The sequence below is a fragment of the Marmota monax genome, unplaced genomic scaffold, assembly GCF_021218885.2.
Source record: "Marmota monax isolate L192 unplaced genomic scaffold, Marmota_monax_Labrador192_F-V1.1 WCK01_AAM20220418_F8-fsc00071, whole genome shotgun sequence".
NCBI lineage: Eukaryota > Metazoa > Chordata > Mammalia > Rodentia > Sciuridae > Marmota > Marmota monax.
Window position 1 is genome coordinate 7,618,691 of NW_026695217.1, and position 16,318 is coordinate 7,635,008.

Sequence of the window (16,318 nt, forward strand, 5' to 3'; positions counted from 1 at the left end):
CTACAGCCGTGCCCTGCTCAAGCCAATCCTGCTGGGCTGGGTCCAAACCAGGAGGAGAAGGACCCTGCACTACTGGCAGGGGTTTCCTGGCCATCTGCAGGAGCAGCAAGAGGTCAGACGGCTGCCGGGCCCTGCAGACCAGTCAGCATGGCCAGGGGGACAGCATCAAACACATCATTCCTACTCTCTGGTTTTAGGAATGGGTGGCTTCAAACATGGTGGGTGCCCTGTGCTCTCCTCACACTGTAGGAAAGCACAGGGGGGAGATGCGGTGACGTGGCCTGAGTCATGGTTCTGGGTTGATGTCGCCCGCCTGGGTTCTGTAGGCAGGTTCCACTCAACATGGCCATGGCTGTTAGTAAAACGTATGAACGTCGGATTCCCTTCCCATGTCTGGTTAGAGGCAAGGAGAGCCCATGGCTTTGAGAATGGCCACTCAGAGGTGCTCACCTGGGGTTGAGAGTGCTGTGTGATTGTCCCTGACTTCCGCTCCCTGGGTCTTCCCCTGGGCCACTTGTCCCTCCCCCTTTGCACACCCACCTTCCGGCTCTTGTTACTTTTTCTCAGAGATCCTATGGGTGTCTCTGGAATTTGTCATCCTTCAGAACCCCAAAGAGCCTTCCAAAGCCAGGTCCTGGCTCTCCCTCGTACCCGTTGTGTGGCCACGGTCTCCCAGGTCTCCCAACCGAGCCCTGCTCTTTCCCTCTGTGATGTCCTCTTGTAGAGGACCCTTCCCTACCTTCCTGCTGTGACAGCTGGTGGTATCCCGTCCTCAGGGACCATCCTCCTCCCTGTCTGATCTGCTCTACAATCCCTGCCAAGTTGAGCACAGCCCTCTTGTGCCCCCACAGCAGATGCTGAGGGATGACTACAGCAGATGCAGAGGAGTGGCTAGAGAGGGCTCTTTACAGAGGTGAGCAAGCTAACAAAAGGCCACAGCAGACTTTCATTTGGCATGCTGATGTCCTGGAAAGGTGAGGACATTTGGACACAGACACACAGAGGGCTCAGGTAGGGACACAGGGAGAATTTGCAAGCTGAAAAGAGGCCTCGAGAGGAACCAACCCTGCTGACACCTTGACCTTAGACTTCAAGGCCTCCACATGATCCTTTTCCCCTCCCCCCCTTGTATCAGAGATTGAACCCAGGGGCACTTAACCACTGAGCTATATCCCCAGCCCTTTTCTATTTCATTGAGACAGGGCCTTGCTAAGTTGTGGATGCTGGCTTTGAACTCATGATCCTCCTGCCTCAGCCTCCTGAGCTGCTGGGATTACAGGTGTGCACCAGACCACAAGGCCTTTGGACTGGAGCTGTGACATCCGTTCCTCCCTGGGTCTGCAGCCCAACTGCCTGCCCTGCCAACCTCACACCTGGCACTTCCACAGTCGCCTGAGCCAGTTTCCTAGACATGTATCTATAGACATTCTATTCTCTATAACATATCTATTCTCCTCTATAAACATGTATCTCATTTTGTTATGTTTGCTGGAGAATGTAATAGGTACTCCAAATTAAAACCTGTAATTGCTCCTTTTTAATGCAAAATACAGTGCCAAAGCTTAGGCTGGCACTCCCAAAGTCCTCCACATCCCAGTTGTAGTCTACACTATTTTCTTAACTGCTCTTTAATGAGCACATTAGCAATAGCATTTATTGAAAACCAACTAATATCTAGCAAACTTTTTCCCTGTGCTTTAAAATGAATTAAATGGGGATGGGGTTGTGGCTCAGCAGTAGAGTGCTCGCCTAGCTCTGGGTTCGATCCTCAGCACCACATAAAAATAAATAAAACAAAGGTATGTGTCCAACTATAACTAAGAAAAAAAAATCAAAAAGAAAAAGGATTTAAACAGATTAGAGGGTTAGAAGCAGGCTGGATTCAAATCCAGCACTTTATCTGACCTCCCTGAGATGGAGTTTCTTCATCTGTGAAATAAGAAGAATTCACTAATCATTCTACAAGTGGTTATGGAACGGCCCTTAGGACACCCAGGGCTCGTGATGTTGCCTATGAGCACTCTCAAGACCAGGGCTCCTCTACATTGAAAGCAACGACCTAAACCAGGCCTGTGGGCTTATCAGGTAGTATCAGCAGGGACAGCTCAGCAGGGTCCTCCTGAAATCCTGGCCCCCAAACTACATCTGCCTGAAATGAACTGGAACAGGCTGTGAGCACCTTGTGCCCCAGGACATAAAGAAAATAACAGGACAATTACCCAGCAACTACTAGAGGCTGACCAGGGGTGTGAGGCCAAGGAAGCACATGATTAACAGATGAACTTGATTGGAGAGACTTGAGGGTAAATGTGAACTAAGAAGCAAGGAGCCAGATGTGATGGTATGCACCTGTGGTCTCAGCTGACTATCCAGGTTGAGGCAGGAGGATCACTTGAGCACAGAGCTCAAGGCCAACCTGGGCAACATAGCAAGACCAGGAAAGAAGAACCACATTGCACCATGTCATCCCAGACCTAGTGTGCATGGCCAAGTCAGAGCCTGCTGAGGGACGGTGACACAAAGGCCTCACACCATGGAGGAAACAGGCTCCACCACGGCAGACTAGCAGATAGCCCAACAAACAAGCAGATACAGCAAAATGGGACCTGGAGGGGGCGGTGAGGGACACCAGTGTGCACAGCTGCTGCAACACAGCACCTTAAATATCCAGAGTCCAAAAGCACGAAACACAAAGAAACAGGGAAACATGACCCATGCACCAGAGAAACAGAAATGGCCTAAGAAAGGACCCAAGTTTCAGGCTTCACAAAGCCTTTGAGACTGCTATTGTAAATGTGTTCAGTGAATGAAAGGGAAATGTTTTTAAAGAGGCAAAGGGAGGCAGATGTTGCCACCTCATCAAATAACGAACATCAACAGAGAGGTAAACATTATGGAAAATGAAGTCATGGAGTGGAAAACAGACTAGTCAAAATGAACATCTGACCACAGGGCTGGACAGTAAATTTGAACTAAAGAAGCTTCAGAGACCTGGATGGACGGCTTGTGTGCCCAGGAATTCAAAGCCAGTCTGGGCAATGTAGTGAGACCTGTCTCCAGGGGAAAGAAAGGGTATTTGAAGAAAGATCAATAAAGATTATGGGAAAAGAATGAATGAATGAACAGGAAGACAGTTCCCGAGAAATGCTGGGCCTAAACGTGAGAGAGAAAACGTAGCTGGGAAAAATATTTGAAGAAATAATGGCTTCAAATTTTCCTGCAGAGTGGCTTTGAATGGAGCTCCCAGCTTCCTCCACTGGCCCTACCCTGGGGCGGATGAGCCCCTGAAAGGTTGTCCCTTGACTGAAGCACAATTTAAAACGAAATACCAGGGGCTGGGGCTGTAGCTCAGTGGTAGAGCACTTGCCTTGAACGCGTGAGGCCCTGGGTTCGATCCCCAGCACCACATAAAAAAAAATGAATAAATAAATAAAAATGAAGATATTTAAAAAATAAATAAATAAAAATAAAATACCAAGCAATGTCTATAATTTAGTTTTTCATTGTATGAAAAGACTTTAATATCTACTGTCTGTCTTCTACATGACACAATCCAGGGACAGAAGGGATGAGAAACTTAGGCAAATCCATGAGCTCCTGCTGAGCCATTCCTGACCCTGTAACCCGGTGGTTGATTTTATGACTATAAGATCATCCGTGTAAGCACCAGGTGGAGTGAGGACACAGGGCTCACATTCCAGCACCACCATCCCTCCTGCGTTGGCAGGGGTTAGGGTGCTTGGGCTGGGATGACCCTGGGCTAACCAAGAAACGTGAAGCCCGGTGACATGAATGTTTGTAACAGGTGATGTCTGTGAGCACAGTGGGCACGTGTGACTGGTGTTTTCAACACTCCACTGGAGAACGAAAAGGTTGCTGCTCCTGGACACCCATCCACAGCTGCTGAAGAGGGCAGAGGCCGCCTCAGAGGACGTCCACAGGCTAGCCTCACTCGAGCACCAGCACGTTCCAGCTGTGATTCTGTCACAGAGTCTCCAGGCCACAGCTTCGAGGACAGCAGCTGGATACACACTAAAGGTGCAGGCGAGGTCTTGGGGGCAAATGCCAGAACAGCAGTGGCACTAGGTCAGAAACTTCCTCTCCAGGGCACAGATGGCCGATGGGCGAGCCGCACTCTGCAAACCGCACAGGGGCACTATGCCCTCCCTGGTTGGCCCTTCCACATCGGCGTCCAGCAAGGACGGTGCCTGGAACCTAGTTTTGTCCTGGGCACCAAGAAGGCAGGTGGGGCCTGGTCCTGTGTGGCCACCATCAACCACCCACGCAGGAAGGGACCCTGCCCTCGGTGGGACAGCCTGTGGCACATTGGATGGGCTTCTTGAGGAAGCAGGGGGCGGCCAAGGCATGACCATGACAGCTGGCTGCTGCTCAGGAGGGACCTCGCTTTGTGAGTCGCAAGCAGGGCCAGGGGAGGCCGGAGGTGGCAGTTCAGAGGCCCCAGGAGCACCTGCCAGTGAGGAGAGCCAAGACACAGGCGATTAGAAAGACATAGACAGCCACGCTCAAAGAAATCATGACCATTCACCTGAACACCCCCCGCAAGGAGCTTCAGCACAACCAAGAGCAGACAGCAGCACACAGACCCTCCGTGCAGACCCTCCACGATCACGCTCCACACGTCAGGATGCAATTCCTTTTGGGGAGAAAGTACCCCAAAATTAGGAAGAGCACCAACGCATGGAAATCCTGCATGTAAAGGAGCAGAGGAACCATGAGGTGCTCTAGCCAGCGGCCACTGCCACAGCGTTTCTGAACAGGGTGGATTTCAAAATGCAGGAAACTGGAATAAATGTGGGACGTTCAGAAACAATGGGTGACATCGTTAAACTTCAGTTTTAGGTTGGGATTTGGAAAAACTGACAAGAGTAGGAAGGTGGTCAGGTCCCTCTTCTCTTGTTGGTACTGAAGCACCAGGTGACTGGCTTCCAGCAAGACCAAGGATGGCTTCTCATAGGGTCACTGTGCTGGGATCCTGACTTGTGCATCCATTAAGACCAGCACCCACTGACTTGCAGACCAATTCATGGCTCAGTAGGAGCTCATAGATGCCAATGAACAATAATCAATCCCATTTGACTGAAGGGAAGCAGACCCAGGATGGTCAGGTGACTTGCCCACTGTCACACAGCAAGCTTGAGCCCAGTTTCCGCACTAACTGACACTACGGGGTGTTGAAGGCTTCCAAACGAGGACGTGGGCCATGGTTTTCCTAGGATCACAGCTGCCACATGCAGACGCTTAACTGAACCTTGAGCCTCAGTCCTGTGCCTCTAAGTTACCTGCTCTTCCCAAGTAACCAGTGTCTTCAAAGGTCAGTACCAGAGAGGACCACCCCCAGGGGTCTCAGAGGGGACCGCCCCTCTGCTCAAACCCACACCATCTGATCATGTGAGCACTAGTCAAGTTTCACAGGCGGACAGGACAGGGGGGCAGGCATAGTGCAGCAGGGGACCCAGGGCTGGATCCCTGGTGGCTACAGGGTCCCAGGCACCACTGCTTTCCCACGAATTCTGACCCCTGCCTCTGTGATGACCCCATGTCCACAGAGTCCCCTCAAGGTGAAGCCACTTGGGTCAGAGGCTTTGTCATCTGCAAGTGCCACTGCGATGTCAGAGACACCTCTGTACCTTGTTCAGTGGACCAGGAAAACCTGTGGAAATCAACTTTCCTTCGGCAGCATCCACACCTGGGCGCAGGCCTCACGGCGGCCTGTGGTGCACTGTGTGCCACTGGGTGCCCTGCTACACGGCAGAACGTCCCCTAAAATCCACACACTGCATCCCCGACTCTGAGGGTGGACAGGGTCTCTACAGAGATGATGAAGTCACAACAAGGCCACCAGGGTGGGCCCCATCCCATGTGATTAGTGTCCTGGGGGGGGGGGGGGGAAGAAGGTAGGACAAGGACTCCTGGGTGGTGGCAGCCGCATGGGAGCACTGGGCGAAGTCAACGGATGCAGCAGGAGGCAGCTATGCAGGACCAACCCAGCCACTGCGGGCACACGACCTCCTGGGTGTGCTTGCGGCCTGCGCCTCGTCACCCAGCCCTGGCACATGGAGGTGCCCGCCGCCCTCCCCGCAGCAGGAACAGAGCAGGGCAGCCCCGACGCAGGACGCAGCAGCTGCCACCAGCTCTGGTCCCGCTGTGTCCCCGGCTGTCATCTGCACTAACGCCAGCGGCTCGCCTTCCCTGCCTACGTTGTGCCCTCGGTCACTGAATTTAAGGACATCTCCCCAGAACCCAAACTCTCGTTAGAGTAAATCAAATGAAAGAGAAGGACAAATGCAGAGGTCCACGTAAAAGCAGTCAATTACTGAACGCAATCTCCAGGGGAAAAGCACAGCAGACAGAGCCACCTCTCCATGGAGCTTTGCGCTGGCCCCCAACTAAGGCAACCTACTTGGGGTCGGAGAAGCTCTCTCCCCAGATGCAGGTCGTCCGCTCTGCCGTGCTCTGTCTTCTGGGGAACGAGGCGCGTCCCCACGTGCCTGCTCCCAGAGAGGAGGAGCGCCATGCAGCCCAGTGTGACCAGCCTCAGTCCCTGGCACAGGGCTGGGCTCACAGCTGCAGCCCAGAGTGGAGGGACAGAAATCCGGAGCAGGCACCTCGGGGTCCCCAGGGACACGCATGCTGCCCTCGGGTGGCTCGCGGCCGTCTGTCTGCAGCCAGCACCTGGTGGCCAGAGAGGGTGTGGAGGGAGGGCCGGGAGCGCCTGGCAGCGAGGCGGAGGGGCTCGGCAGCCTCGGGGGTGGGCTGGCACTCGTGCGGGACCTGGTGGCCCACTGCAGGGGCCCCTCTCGCTTCTTCTTCTCCTCCCTGGGCAGCGGTTCTTCAGCAGCCTGCGCTCTGCCAAGGTCCCTGACATCCAGCCCCAAAGCCACCGAGGCCAGCAACGCCGTGCACCTGTACAAGGCCGTGTCTGTTTTCCTTCTCTGGGGTGGTCCCTGCAGGCTGGCCACAGGCATCACCCGAGAGGAGCCCGTGGCAGGGCTGGCCGGGGGCCCCTCCTCTTGGCTCTCAGCCTCCGCCAGCTTCTCTTTCTGACCATCTTTCCAAAGAGGCAGGTCAACGCAGGCCTGTCCGGGCACCTTCACTGGCTTTGGTCTTCTGCGTTCGGACCCGCCAGGGGAAGGGGCTGGCTCCTCACAGGACCCTAAACAAAAGCACAAACACTGACAATGTGGCACCGTCTTGCAGCAGAGATCAGTGAAACTGTGACGTAAAGCAGAGCTCAAACCTCCCGGTAAACATCCTAACCCAAGGCACACAGAGTCCTTCCGGAGGGCCGGGACCCATCTAGCACTCTAAGGACAGACTCCAGGTCCTGCAGCTCAGCTCCCCAGAGATGGGCCAGAAGGACAGCCCCTGCTGTTCCCTACCCTCTAGAAAGCCTCCCTCCCCAGCATCGTGACAGACACCTCCTGGAAAGAAAGTCTTGGAGCTACAAAACGCACACACGTGCACACGCAGAATACTCCTGCTTCCTCATGCCCCGTATAAACACGAAGACCCGCATCTACAATACGTCTTGTGGGCGAGACCATTGCACGCACAGATGTTTCAATATTCACAGCAGCTCAGTTCACAAGAGCCAAGCCATGGAACCAACCTAGGTGCTCTACAACAGATGAATGGATAAAGAAAATGTGACACTCATACACACTGGAATATTATTCAGCCATAAAGAATGAAATTATGGCATCAGCCCGTAAACAGATAGTACCGGAGACTATCATGCTTAGTGAAATAAGCTAGGCCCCCACACCAAAGGCAGACTGTTCTCTGATATGTGGATGCCAACTCACAACAAGGGAGGGGAAGATGAGAAGTTCATTGGACTAGACAAAGGGAATGATGGGAAGGGAGAGGGGATGGGAACAGAAAAGAGAACATGGATCGCACATCTTTGGTCTCCTTATGTATGAACACACAACCAATATAACCCCACAACATACACAACCACAACAACAGGACCATACTTGGAACAAGTTACACCTATTCTATGTGTGCATAATATGTCAAAATATATCCTACGGTCAGGTGTATCTACAAATAAAAAAATAATAATAATAATAATAATAATAATAAAGAAGAGCGTCACATAGAGGCCAGTGGTTCTCAATGTGTCCCCTGGACCCCAGCAGCCCCTAGGAATTGAGGACAGGCAAATTCCTGGCCCATCCCAGACCAGTGAAGCAGAGCCCTGGGGGTGGAACCAGCAGTCTGTGCTGAGACAGGCCCAAGTTAAAGCTTGGGGCCACAGCAGTAGGGGATGACACCCCCAAAGGCCGGGGAGCCTAGAGATCCCTAGAACTTACACTAGCTGCAGAGGAGGCTAGTACTCCCACCACACATGTGCTCACCAGTGGCTGATCCAATGGAAAACCCTGCCATCGGGCTCCTGAAGCCTCCGTGACACAGCCTCTAGCTTCTCCAGCACCTCCTCCTCCGGCACCTGCAGTGTGCTTTATAAGCTGGACGACCCAGGACGCGGGTGTCCTCCTCTCCTCCACTGGAGGCCCTGCCTCCAGCACAGCTTCCCTCGCCCCGCCTGGATGCAGAACCCTCCAGGAAGAGAAACGGGCATGGGAAATCGAGCCCACAAATCACCCAGAAGACACCAGAGAAACACTGTTCATGTCTCCATCACACTCAGAACCTTGAGCCTCCTGACGCTGTCAAGTGCGGAGGCCAAACTCTTCTCTGCTAACTAGTGCCCTTGAGGCTTTTCAATGATTCCCGTGTCTTCAGCCTCGTGTCAGCTCTTCCTCTCAACAGAACTGTCAGATCGATGTGTTCATTTTGCTACCTCCTATCCTAAATAAATTGGGTCTATGTAGTATAAAGCGTGTCAGCGAATTTTCCGGTAAAGATTAGGAATTATAAATTCCCCAAATTCCAACTGGAGCCTACTGACTTCGCCATAAGGACTGGGTAGGAAAAGCCCCCCATGGGGTCGAAACCCAAGCTAACCACTCCCAGCAATACCATTACCTGGCTGGTCCACAAATAACGAAGCCAATGGCGTGGATTTCTGACTTTTTATTAAGTGAAACGACCAAGGGCTGTTTCCATCCGAGAGAGGCCTGATCCTGCAAGAGACAGACTGTGTGTCACGTAACAGGACCGTAGGACACACCAGGTTTGGGTACCTACGCTTCAGCCAAAGCTTCAAAGGTGCAGAGGAAGTGCATTTCACCCTTGAGCTTTGAACAAAAGCTAACTAAGTACACGGACCTTAAGACAAGACAGAAACATGTCAGGAACTTTTAGCCAGTGAACTGAGTCTTCACTTAATAAAGCCAGCGGCTCTCATGCTGGCTGCTTTCTGGAATCCGAGTCTAGCCAACAGCCTGGGCTGGCCCGGCCGCAGCCCTCAGAGCATACCCCGAACCCCCACACACCTACCTCTCTCTGATATCGGCTCTTTCTTGCATTTGAACTGAGTTTGGTCCCCACGTACAACCCTTTCTCTTGAAATTCCTTCCAATATCTCCAAATTCTCCTTGCTGAAAGGCTGCGTTCCTCCCCCACGTTTTATTGCTCTCCTCCGAAGTCACTAAACAAAGAGCATCATCATTAGCGACGATGGCTTAAAGCCACATGCACAACCCGTCAGCCACGAGACCTCCTGACTCAAAATGCGAAAACAAGGAAGGGCAGATACATCTTATCCAGACCAATGGAAATCCACTTTCCTAATCAGAAAAACAGCAAGGCAAGTGGGCAGAATTAATGGAAAATTTGATGGAAATTAACAGCAGAGATTGGATTTATCCATCTGATGTTCTGAGACAGCGAGGTGTGCATTTTAACTTCTGAAGCAGGAACCAGACTGAACATTTAACTTAAAATAAACTCAGTACCCTAATGTTGGGAAAAAAAAAATCTAAGTTTTAAGCTTGAAACACAAACACATGCTTTAAAATTGTAGCTTAACCTGATTTTTCAGGAGCAATAGGGTTGGCTACAGGTGCCCTGGATAATCTGGAAATACTCAAGGTCCCTGTCCTGCCTTTACTCTCGCCCCGCAGGTCTGAGCAGGCTGGTGCCCCTACTTTGCTGATCTGCTTCCTCCTGGGCCCCTGCCTTCGGGGGATTTGGAAACCACTGGGGAAATGATCAGCCCCAGGGAGAAAAGCAGACCTGAAACACCAGGCATGTCCAGCAGCCGAGCAGGAAGGGCACCTGCAGGAAGTCCTGGGCCGTGGAGAGAGGGACGGACGCCACGACCCCACGCTCACACACAGCATCACACACCACACACGCGTGTACACGCTGTGGGGGGTGAAGATAGCAAGCTCCTGCTGGGGCTCGCCTCTGGGGGAGGCTGCCCGCAGCACAGGGCCGGGCCGCTTCCTGGGGGGGGGCATTTAAAAACCAGAGGCATTGGGTGTGACGATTTGTGGCTTCTATGTTTCCATTCTTTTCCAAATTTTAAAACATGTGCACATACACATGTGCTGATGCACACGCACACACCTGTCTAACGCTCTGGAACAGGCGCTCACTGCTCTCAGGAGGAGTCTTCACAGAACAGGGGAGGATGGACTGGCTGCGGCAGTCAGGAGGCCAGACCCCAGTTTATCTCAACAACACAACTGCAGAGAGCCTGACAGTCCTTGGTTTCTTGTCCTCCTCCTCCTCCCATCCCCCTCTCCTTCCTCTCTTGATGCACTCCTGTTTTTTCCCTGTCTAAACATTTTCTGAGCTGGGCATGGTGTAATCCCAGTGGCTAGGGCTCGGGAGGCTGAGGCAAGAGGATTGTTGAGTTCAACGCCAGCCTCAGCAACTTGGTGAGGCCCTAGGCAACTTAGCAAGATCCTGTCTGTAAATGAAACATACAAAAAGGGCTGGAGATGTGGCTCAGAGGCTAAGGGCCCCTGGGTCCAATTCCCAGTGCCCCAAAAATAAGCCTTTATTGAGCTCTGTGGTCTGAATAGAGGCTTGCTTCGACACTACCTACTTAGGTCAGGTCCTGCCTGCACCTCAGCTGGGGATGGCACCGGCACCCACCCAGGGACTGGGCTAAGCATTAAGTGGGTTAACTCAGCATGGAGCCCCTAGAATATAGCTTAAATACAGCAGGTGCCGGGGGACACAGGTTGCTACTGCCATCAGACAGGCCCCCAGGTCTCTGCTATTGGAGGTTTGGGTGTGGTATCTCTGCCTCAGTCAGCAGAGCTACCTAGGTTTCTGTTTATCCTGCAGGTTGATGAGCGAGGCGGGGAGTCAAGGGCGCTCCTGGCATCTCCAGCTTACAGCCACTCCTTGGAAAGACTCAGGCTTAAAGTTTACCATCCCTCTTGATACTGTCACCGGGACACAGGCCAAGGGTGGACAGGGCAGCAGGCACCACAGTCAGGAAGCTCTGACTGTCCGACAGGGGGCAGGTGCATTCTGTCCTGGCTTTGAGCCTTCGACCTGAGTCTGCACCCTGAAAGCTGAAATCTCCAGAATGAGCGAATCTTAGTGTTTCTCATTCTCAAAGTGAAGCAGGCCCTAACATGGTCTCACATGGCAATGCCAGTCACCAGGGGAGCCAGCGGGGGTGACAGTGAGGAAGGAGACATTCTGCACAATCACTGGTGCAGCTTGCCAGCGACCATTCTCTGCACCGTGCCGGAAAACTGCCTCTGTGCCCATGTCGAGCCTACACTGAGACCCTTTCCCTGGGTGTCCCTTAAGACGCGTCTGGGTCGGAGCTCTCTCTTGCTGGCGTGGTGATCTGACCCCATGCCCCTGCTACTTCCCACTGTAACACCTTTCCTTCTGCTTCAGACTCCTGCTGGCAAAATAAGTGCTTAGTGGCTCTTGCACAACGAATGTTTCTCACTCAAGTCCACCCACGTGTCCAGGGAAACAGAGCCAGAGGACATCGTTGACCCTCTGCAGGCAGAGGCAGCCCAGGCCCCTCGGCCGGGTGTGCCTATCCGTACCCCAAACACCTACCAGAGGCCGGATTTCCACAGTGAACACAGGCCAAGGCTGGGAAAGGCAGACTCCAGACAGAGGAGCAGGGCAAGCCAGGAAGAGCCCCGGGGGTGGTGACAGGGCAGCAGGAAGCAAGATGGGAGGGCAATGCTCGGCACACATGGAGCCTCTGCGCACCAGGGATTCCCAGGCCACCGTCACCCTCAGCTCACAGAACAGCATCGCAGGGCTGAGGAGTCAAGGGAACTCGATCCACGTCTCAGGGGCAGGGCCAAGCCTGGGGTCCAGCCCCTGAGAGTCTGTGCCAAAGTCCACCCACGCCCTACTGCCCTCCATGCCAAACACTGTGAGAACACAGGACCTCTGGGGAGCCGGGCTGGGGCAGGGACATAGACAACAAGAGCGGCTGTGCAGCAGCCGAGGCTGGACGAAGATGGCCATGCTGAGCTGGGAGGACCTTGGCCCATGTCCCCCACTAGAGTCGGTCCTGCTAGGAATCCTGGGATCAGAACGGCTCGTCGCTAAGACTGAGCACTGGGGGTGCCCACTCTGAGTTGGCCTTGTGCCCACTGCACAGGAAGGAAGTCGTTTGAAATCCCTAAAGTATCTCCTTCGTCCAGGACAAATTTTGGGTGCTGTCAGGCTACCCAGTGCCACTTCCCCATGTCCGAGAGTGGGCGCTCCCAAGGGTGGAGGAGGAGGCGAGGGCAGGGGGCAGAGGAGGAGGGCCAATGACCTTCTCCTTCCTACAGTTAAGCCCTGACTGCCCAGGCCCAGGCAAGGTATAAAACACAGCTTTAAAGAAAGATCCTTATCAAAAAAAAAAAAAAAAAAGAAGCCTTCTCAGAAGAACAGACCATTTACAGAAAAACGATGGCACTGTGAGGAGACAGTCCAGGAGCTTACCAAGAAATTAAAATCCCTGCCGCTTACCAGGGTTTTCATTAATAAAAAGGAAAAAAAAAATGGAGTTCAGAGCTGGAAATTTTCTTATGGACTTTTTTTCTCCCCAAATAAGGAAGATAAGTCAAGAGGACGGAGCTTAGTGGACAAAGGAGAGAAGCTGTGAATGGATGAGCTGAGTGGTAACGGCCTTAGCCCACTGACACTCTCATCACCCACTCTGTCCTCACCAAGTCTGCTCGTGGGGTCTGTGAGGACTTGCCTTCGGGAAAAAATGAATCAATGCTCTTCTTCATCCCACTCCACCAACTGCGACCCAGGGTCTAAACGCAACTCTCAGCGCACAAAGAAGCTCGTGCAGACCCGAGCTCCTCCAGGGAACGCTGTCTCTAAAACCACAACCCGGGCAGTACTGTGAAGCATTCGGTTGGCCAAACCTAAAGTAGACTAAATTTCCCTTAAAAAACAAGCGAAAGAGGCTAACGCTGTAGTTCAGTGGCAGAATGCTTGCCTAGCACGTGTGAGGCACTGCATAAAATAATAATAATAAAATAAACAAATAAAACAAAGGCATGACAGTTTACAACTATGAAATATCCAAAAACTTAGCAATGTATGGCTTAACAAGCTGGTGTTAATTTTGCACGTGGACATGAACAAAATGTCTCAAGAGCAAGGGCTTCACCTTCCACTTGAGCCTGCCCACGTCACACTGCACAGAATCCACAGGTCACCTGTGGTCGTGAGCAGAAGGAAACTGGCCTTAGGAGCCTGAGGCCTTAGCGTGTTTTCCAGATAGTTGCTGCACCTGTTCACGACAGCAGACCGCGGCCTGCTGTAAAAACACGTCTGCTTGGTCTGAATCCAAGGCAAGCAAAGGACAGGGTGAAGAGAGGAGCGACGGGAGGGGCGCTCACGCTGGATGGCCCGCAGCCGGGGCAGCATGGCAGGGCTGCTGGGCGGGCTGCGGCTCCTGCTGTCCGGACTCCTGCGCTTGTCCAGGCTGGGTGAGGCCTGCACGGTTATCTTGTGCTGGAAATCTGTTGGATACAAATCAAAGAACCAAGATTTCACAATGTTACGTTATTTTCATCCACACGTCCTCTGTGCACAGCAATAAAAGCACACACTGCTGTAAGCAAGCACTGAGCAAGGCTATTTCAGAGTCTGTCTCTCATTTTGGTTTATCTGTCCTCAACTTGGGTTCCAGAGAATGACTGACAGGTTCTGTGTCAGGTACAATGACACGCAGGGAAATGCTCCTGGGTCATTACACAGCTCTTGATCCACTGGCAAGTGTCACCTGCGTGCAGTTGAAGACGGTTAAACACAAAGGTGAAGCAGGAGGCCAGGCCCATCACTGGCAAACCATGCACGGAGAGCAGGGAGGACTGCTCGGAGCCCGTCCCCTCACCCCCTGAAGGGCACCAAGCACTTCACAGGACCCTGTGGTGAGTGAGACAGAGGCGCACTCTACAAACACTCTCCAGGCTGTCCTCGCCTGGCTGGATGGGGCAGAGCGAAGCCCCAACTGAGGGACTCTGATGACAGAGCAACATGGCCAGAGGGCAGGGAGGCTGAAGGGGAGAACCAGAAAACCTGGGGGCACAGGGAAAGGAACTCTCGGGCATCTTTCTGGGAGGTGCTGAGACGAACCTTTGCTTATCTGATCTCCCGCTCACAGGGCCGTTTTTTACGGCTGGGCAGAGGTGGGCGTGAATGTGCAGGTTTTGTCTGGTGAAGACACAAACAGTTCCTAAGAGCATAAAAGACACCCCCCAGGTTCTGGCCTGCTGCTACACTGGGCTCTGGCGGGGTCTGGGCTCTGCTCCATCCACTCCTGACACCCTGCCTCGCACTGCCCATGAAGACCCCACTGCTCGAATTCCACTGAACCAGCTTTATCTGTGTGTTTTGTTGTTGTTATTTTGCTAAAATAACAACAAAAATAAAAAAGTAAAATCTTTGGGACATGTTCATTTCATATTTGCAAGAGGGGCATAATTCACATTTTTGGAAACGATCCTTAAAGAACTTTAGTAGACGACCTATTATTTGAGATGAAGTGGGGTTAGAATTCGGAAGGCAAGGCATCTATGCAATCACTCAAACTCAAAATCTCAGGTTGTTTTGATACTTTCTTCTTCCTGACCCTTCACATCCATGAAGCACAAAATTCTATTATATTTATTACGTATTATTACATTATAAATTCTGTTGCATATTCTTACAGAAGAGAATTTACATCCAGGTTCTAGAGTTAGCAAACTTGGCGTCCCAATTCTACCCCTTACTAGCCAGGTGAATTCTGGGAAAGTAACTTCTTTAAGTCTCACTACATTCACTTATAAAAATTGTTGGGAAAAAAAACATTATTCCTAATTCACAGGACTGTGATGGAAAATTGAGCCTGAAAAAGTGAAGAGTGCCCACCACCAGCCCTAACGGCAGCAGGTGCTGGTGCTCATGACCTGCTCGCTGTCCCTCCCCACGACCACCATGTGTGCACTCAGGCTGCATCTGGGCTGCACAGTGCCTTCTCTCCTCTTCCCACCCTCTTGGGCTGAGTCCAGCTCACAGCGGCTAGATGCACTTTTTAAAATGCATGACTGACCGTGGCAGTCCCCTGCTTAAAATTCTTCAAAAGCTTCTCATGATTCCAAAGTTACAGATTAAAATGTAGCTGACTCAGAGACACCTGCACCTGGAATGTGGGCCTCTAGCCTCTTCTGTGATGCTGGGGCTGGACCCCAAGGCCTCAAGCATGCCAGATAAGCACTCTACCTCCGAGCCACAGTCACAGCCCCCAGTGCCCATTTTAAAATGCTATATTTTAGGTTCAGATTCTCCTGCAACTACCCAACCCTGCCACACAGCAAAGGAGAAGTCCAGAAGATGCCGGATGCATGTGCTCCAGCAGGACTCGCAAATGCTACCCCACCAGGAGGCACTTCTCCCACAGGAGGGGATAGGCTACCACAGGGGACATGGGACACGCAGGGATGAGACTATGCTGGGGTGAGGGTGCCAACTGTGATCAACTAGAGGCAGGAGAACAGGCCCAACAATCTGAACTCAGAGTGTGGCCTCCCCTACCGAACCTGGGCCTCGTGGGTACCCTTGACCTTCTGAAGCAGGGAAAGGGCGAGTCTGTCCCAGTTCTGTGCTCAGGAATTCCACCTTGTTGCTTAGTGCCTGGCTGCCATGAGGCTCTCCCTCTGGATATCTGCTCCCAGCCAGAACCGCGGCGCGGGTGCTGAGGAAGGCTCTGCAGGTGGGTCAGCTATGCACTCAGCCAACAGCCTCCAGGGGATCAATCACTTTCACATGAAGGCATGTAACCCTCCAGAATCCCGAGGAGCCCGCCTGCTCCCCGTGCACATGCACGCTCTTGTACACATGTGTGCAGCGGTTCCTGCAGGACTTAGTCCTTCTGAAGCTGATGAAGTTAGAACACAAT

General features: G+C 52.5%; 1 protein-coding gene and 1 non-coding gene across 4 annotated transcripts in view; one reads left to right on the plus strand and one right to left on the minus strand.

Annotated features, from left to right (window-relative positions):
• Positions 1-3,336: 3,336 nt before the first annotated feature.
• Trnas-uga (transfer RNA serine (anticodon UGA)) lies at positions 3,337-3,409 on the plus strand. The gene has a single exon. It is a non-coding gene; the product is annotated as a tRNA-Ser (tRNA).
• An 82-nt stretch (positions 3,410-3,491) lies between these two features.
• Positions 3,492-16,318, minus strand: part of Map3k21 (mitogen-activated protein kinase kinase kinase 21) — a 37,907-nt gene continuing 25,080 nt past the window's right edge. The window contains exons 6-10 of one of the 3 annotated variants that reach the window (XM_046432102.2): positions 13,776-13,898; positions 9,430-9,580; positions 9,016-9,113; positions 6,422-7,174; positions 3,492-4,468 (exon numbers count right to left, since the gene is read on the minus strand). In XM_046432102.2, coding sequence (XP_046288058.1) covers positions 4,083-4,468; positions 6,422-7,174; positions 9,016-9,113; positions 9,430-9,580; positions 13,776-13,898 — 1,511 coding nt within the window. In that variant the 3' untranslated portion in view covers positions 3,492-4,082. Of the gene's footprint in view, positions 4,469-6,421; positions 7,175-8,384; positions 8,587-9,015; positions 9,114-9,429; positions 9,581-13,775; positions 13,899-16,318 lie in introns of those variants that run through there. The other 2 variants (XM_046432103.2, XM_058575010.1) reach the window with 2 other exon arrangements.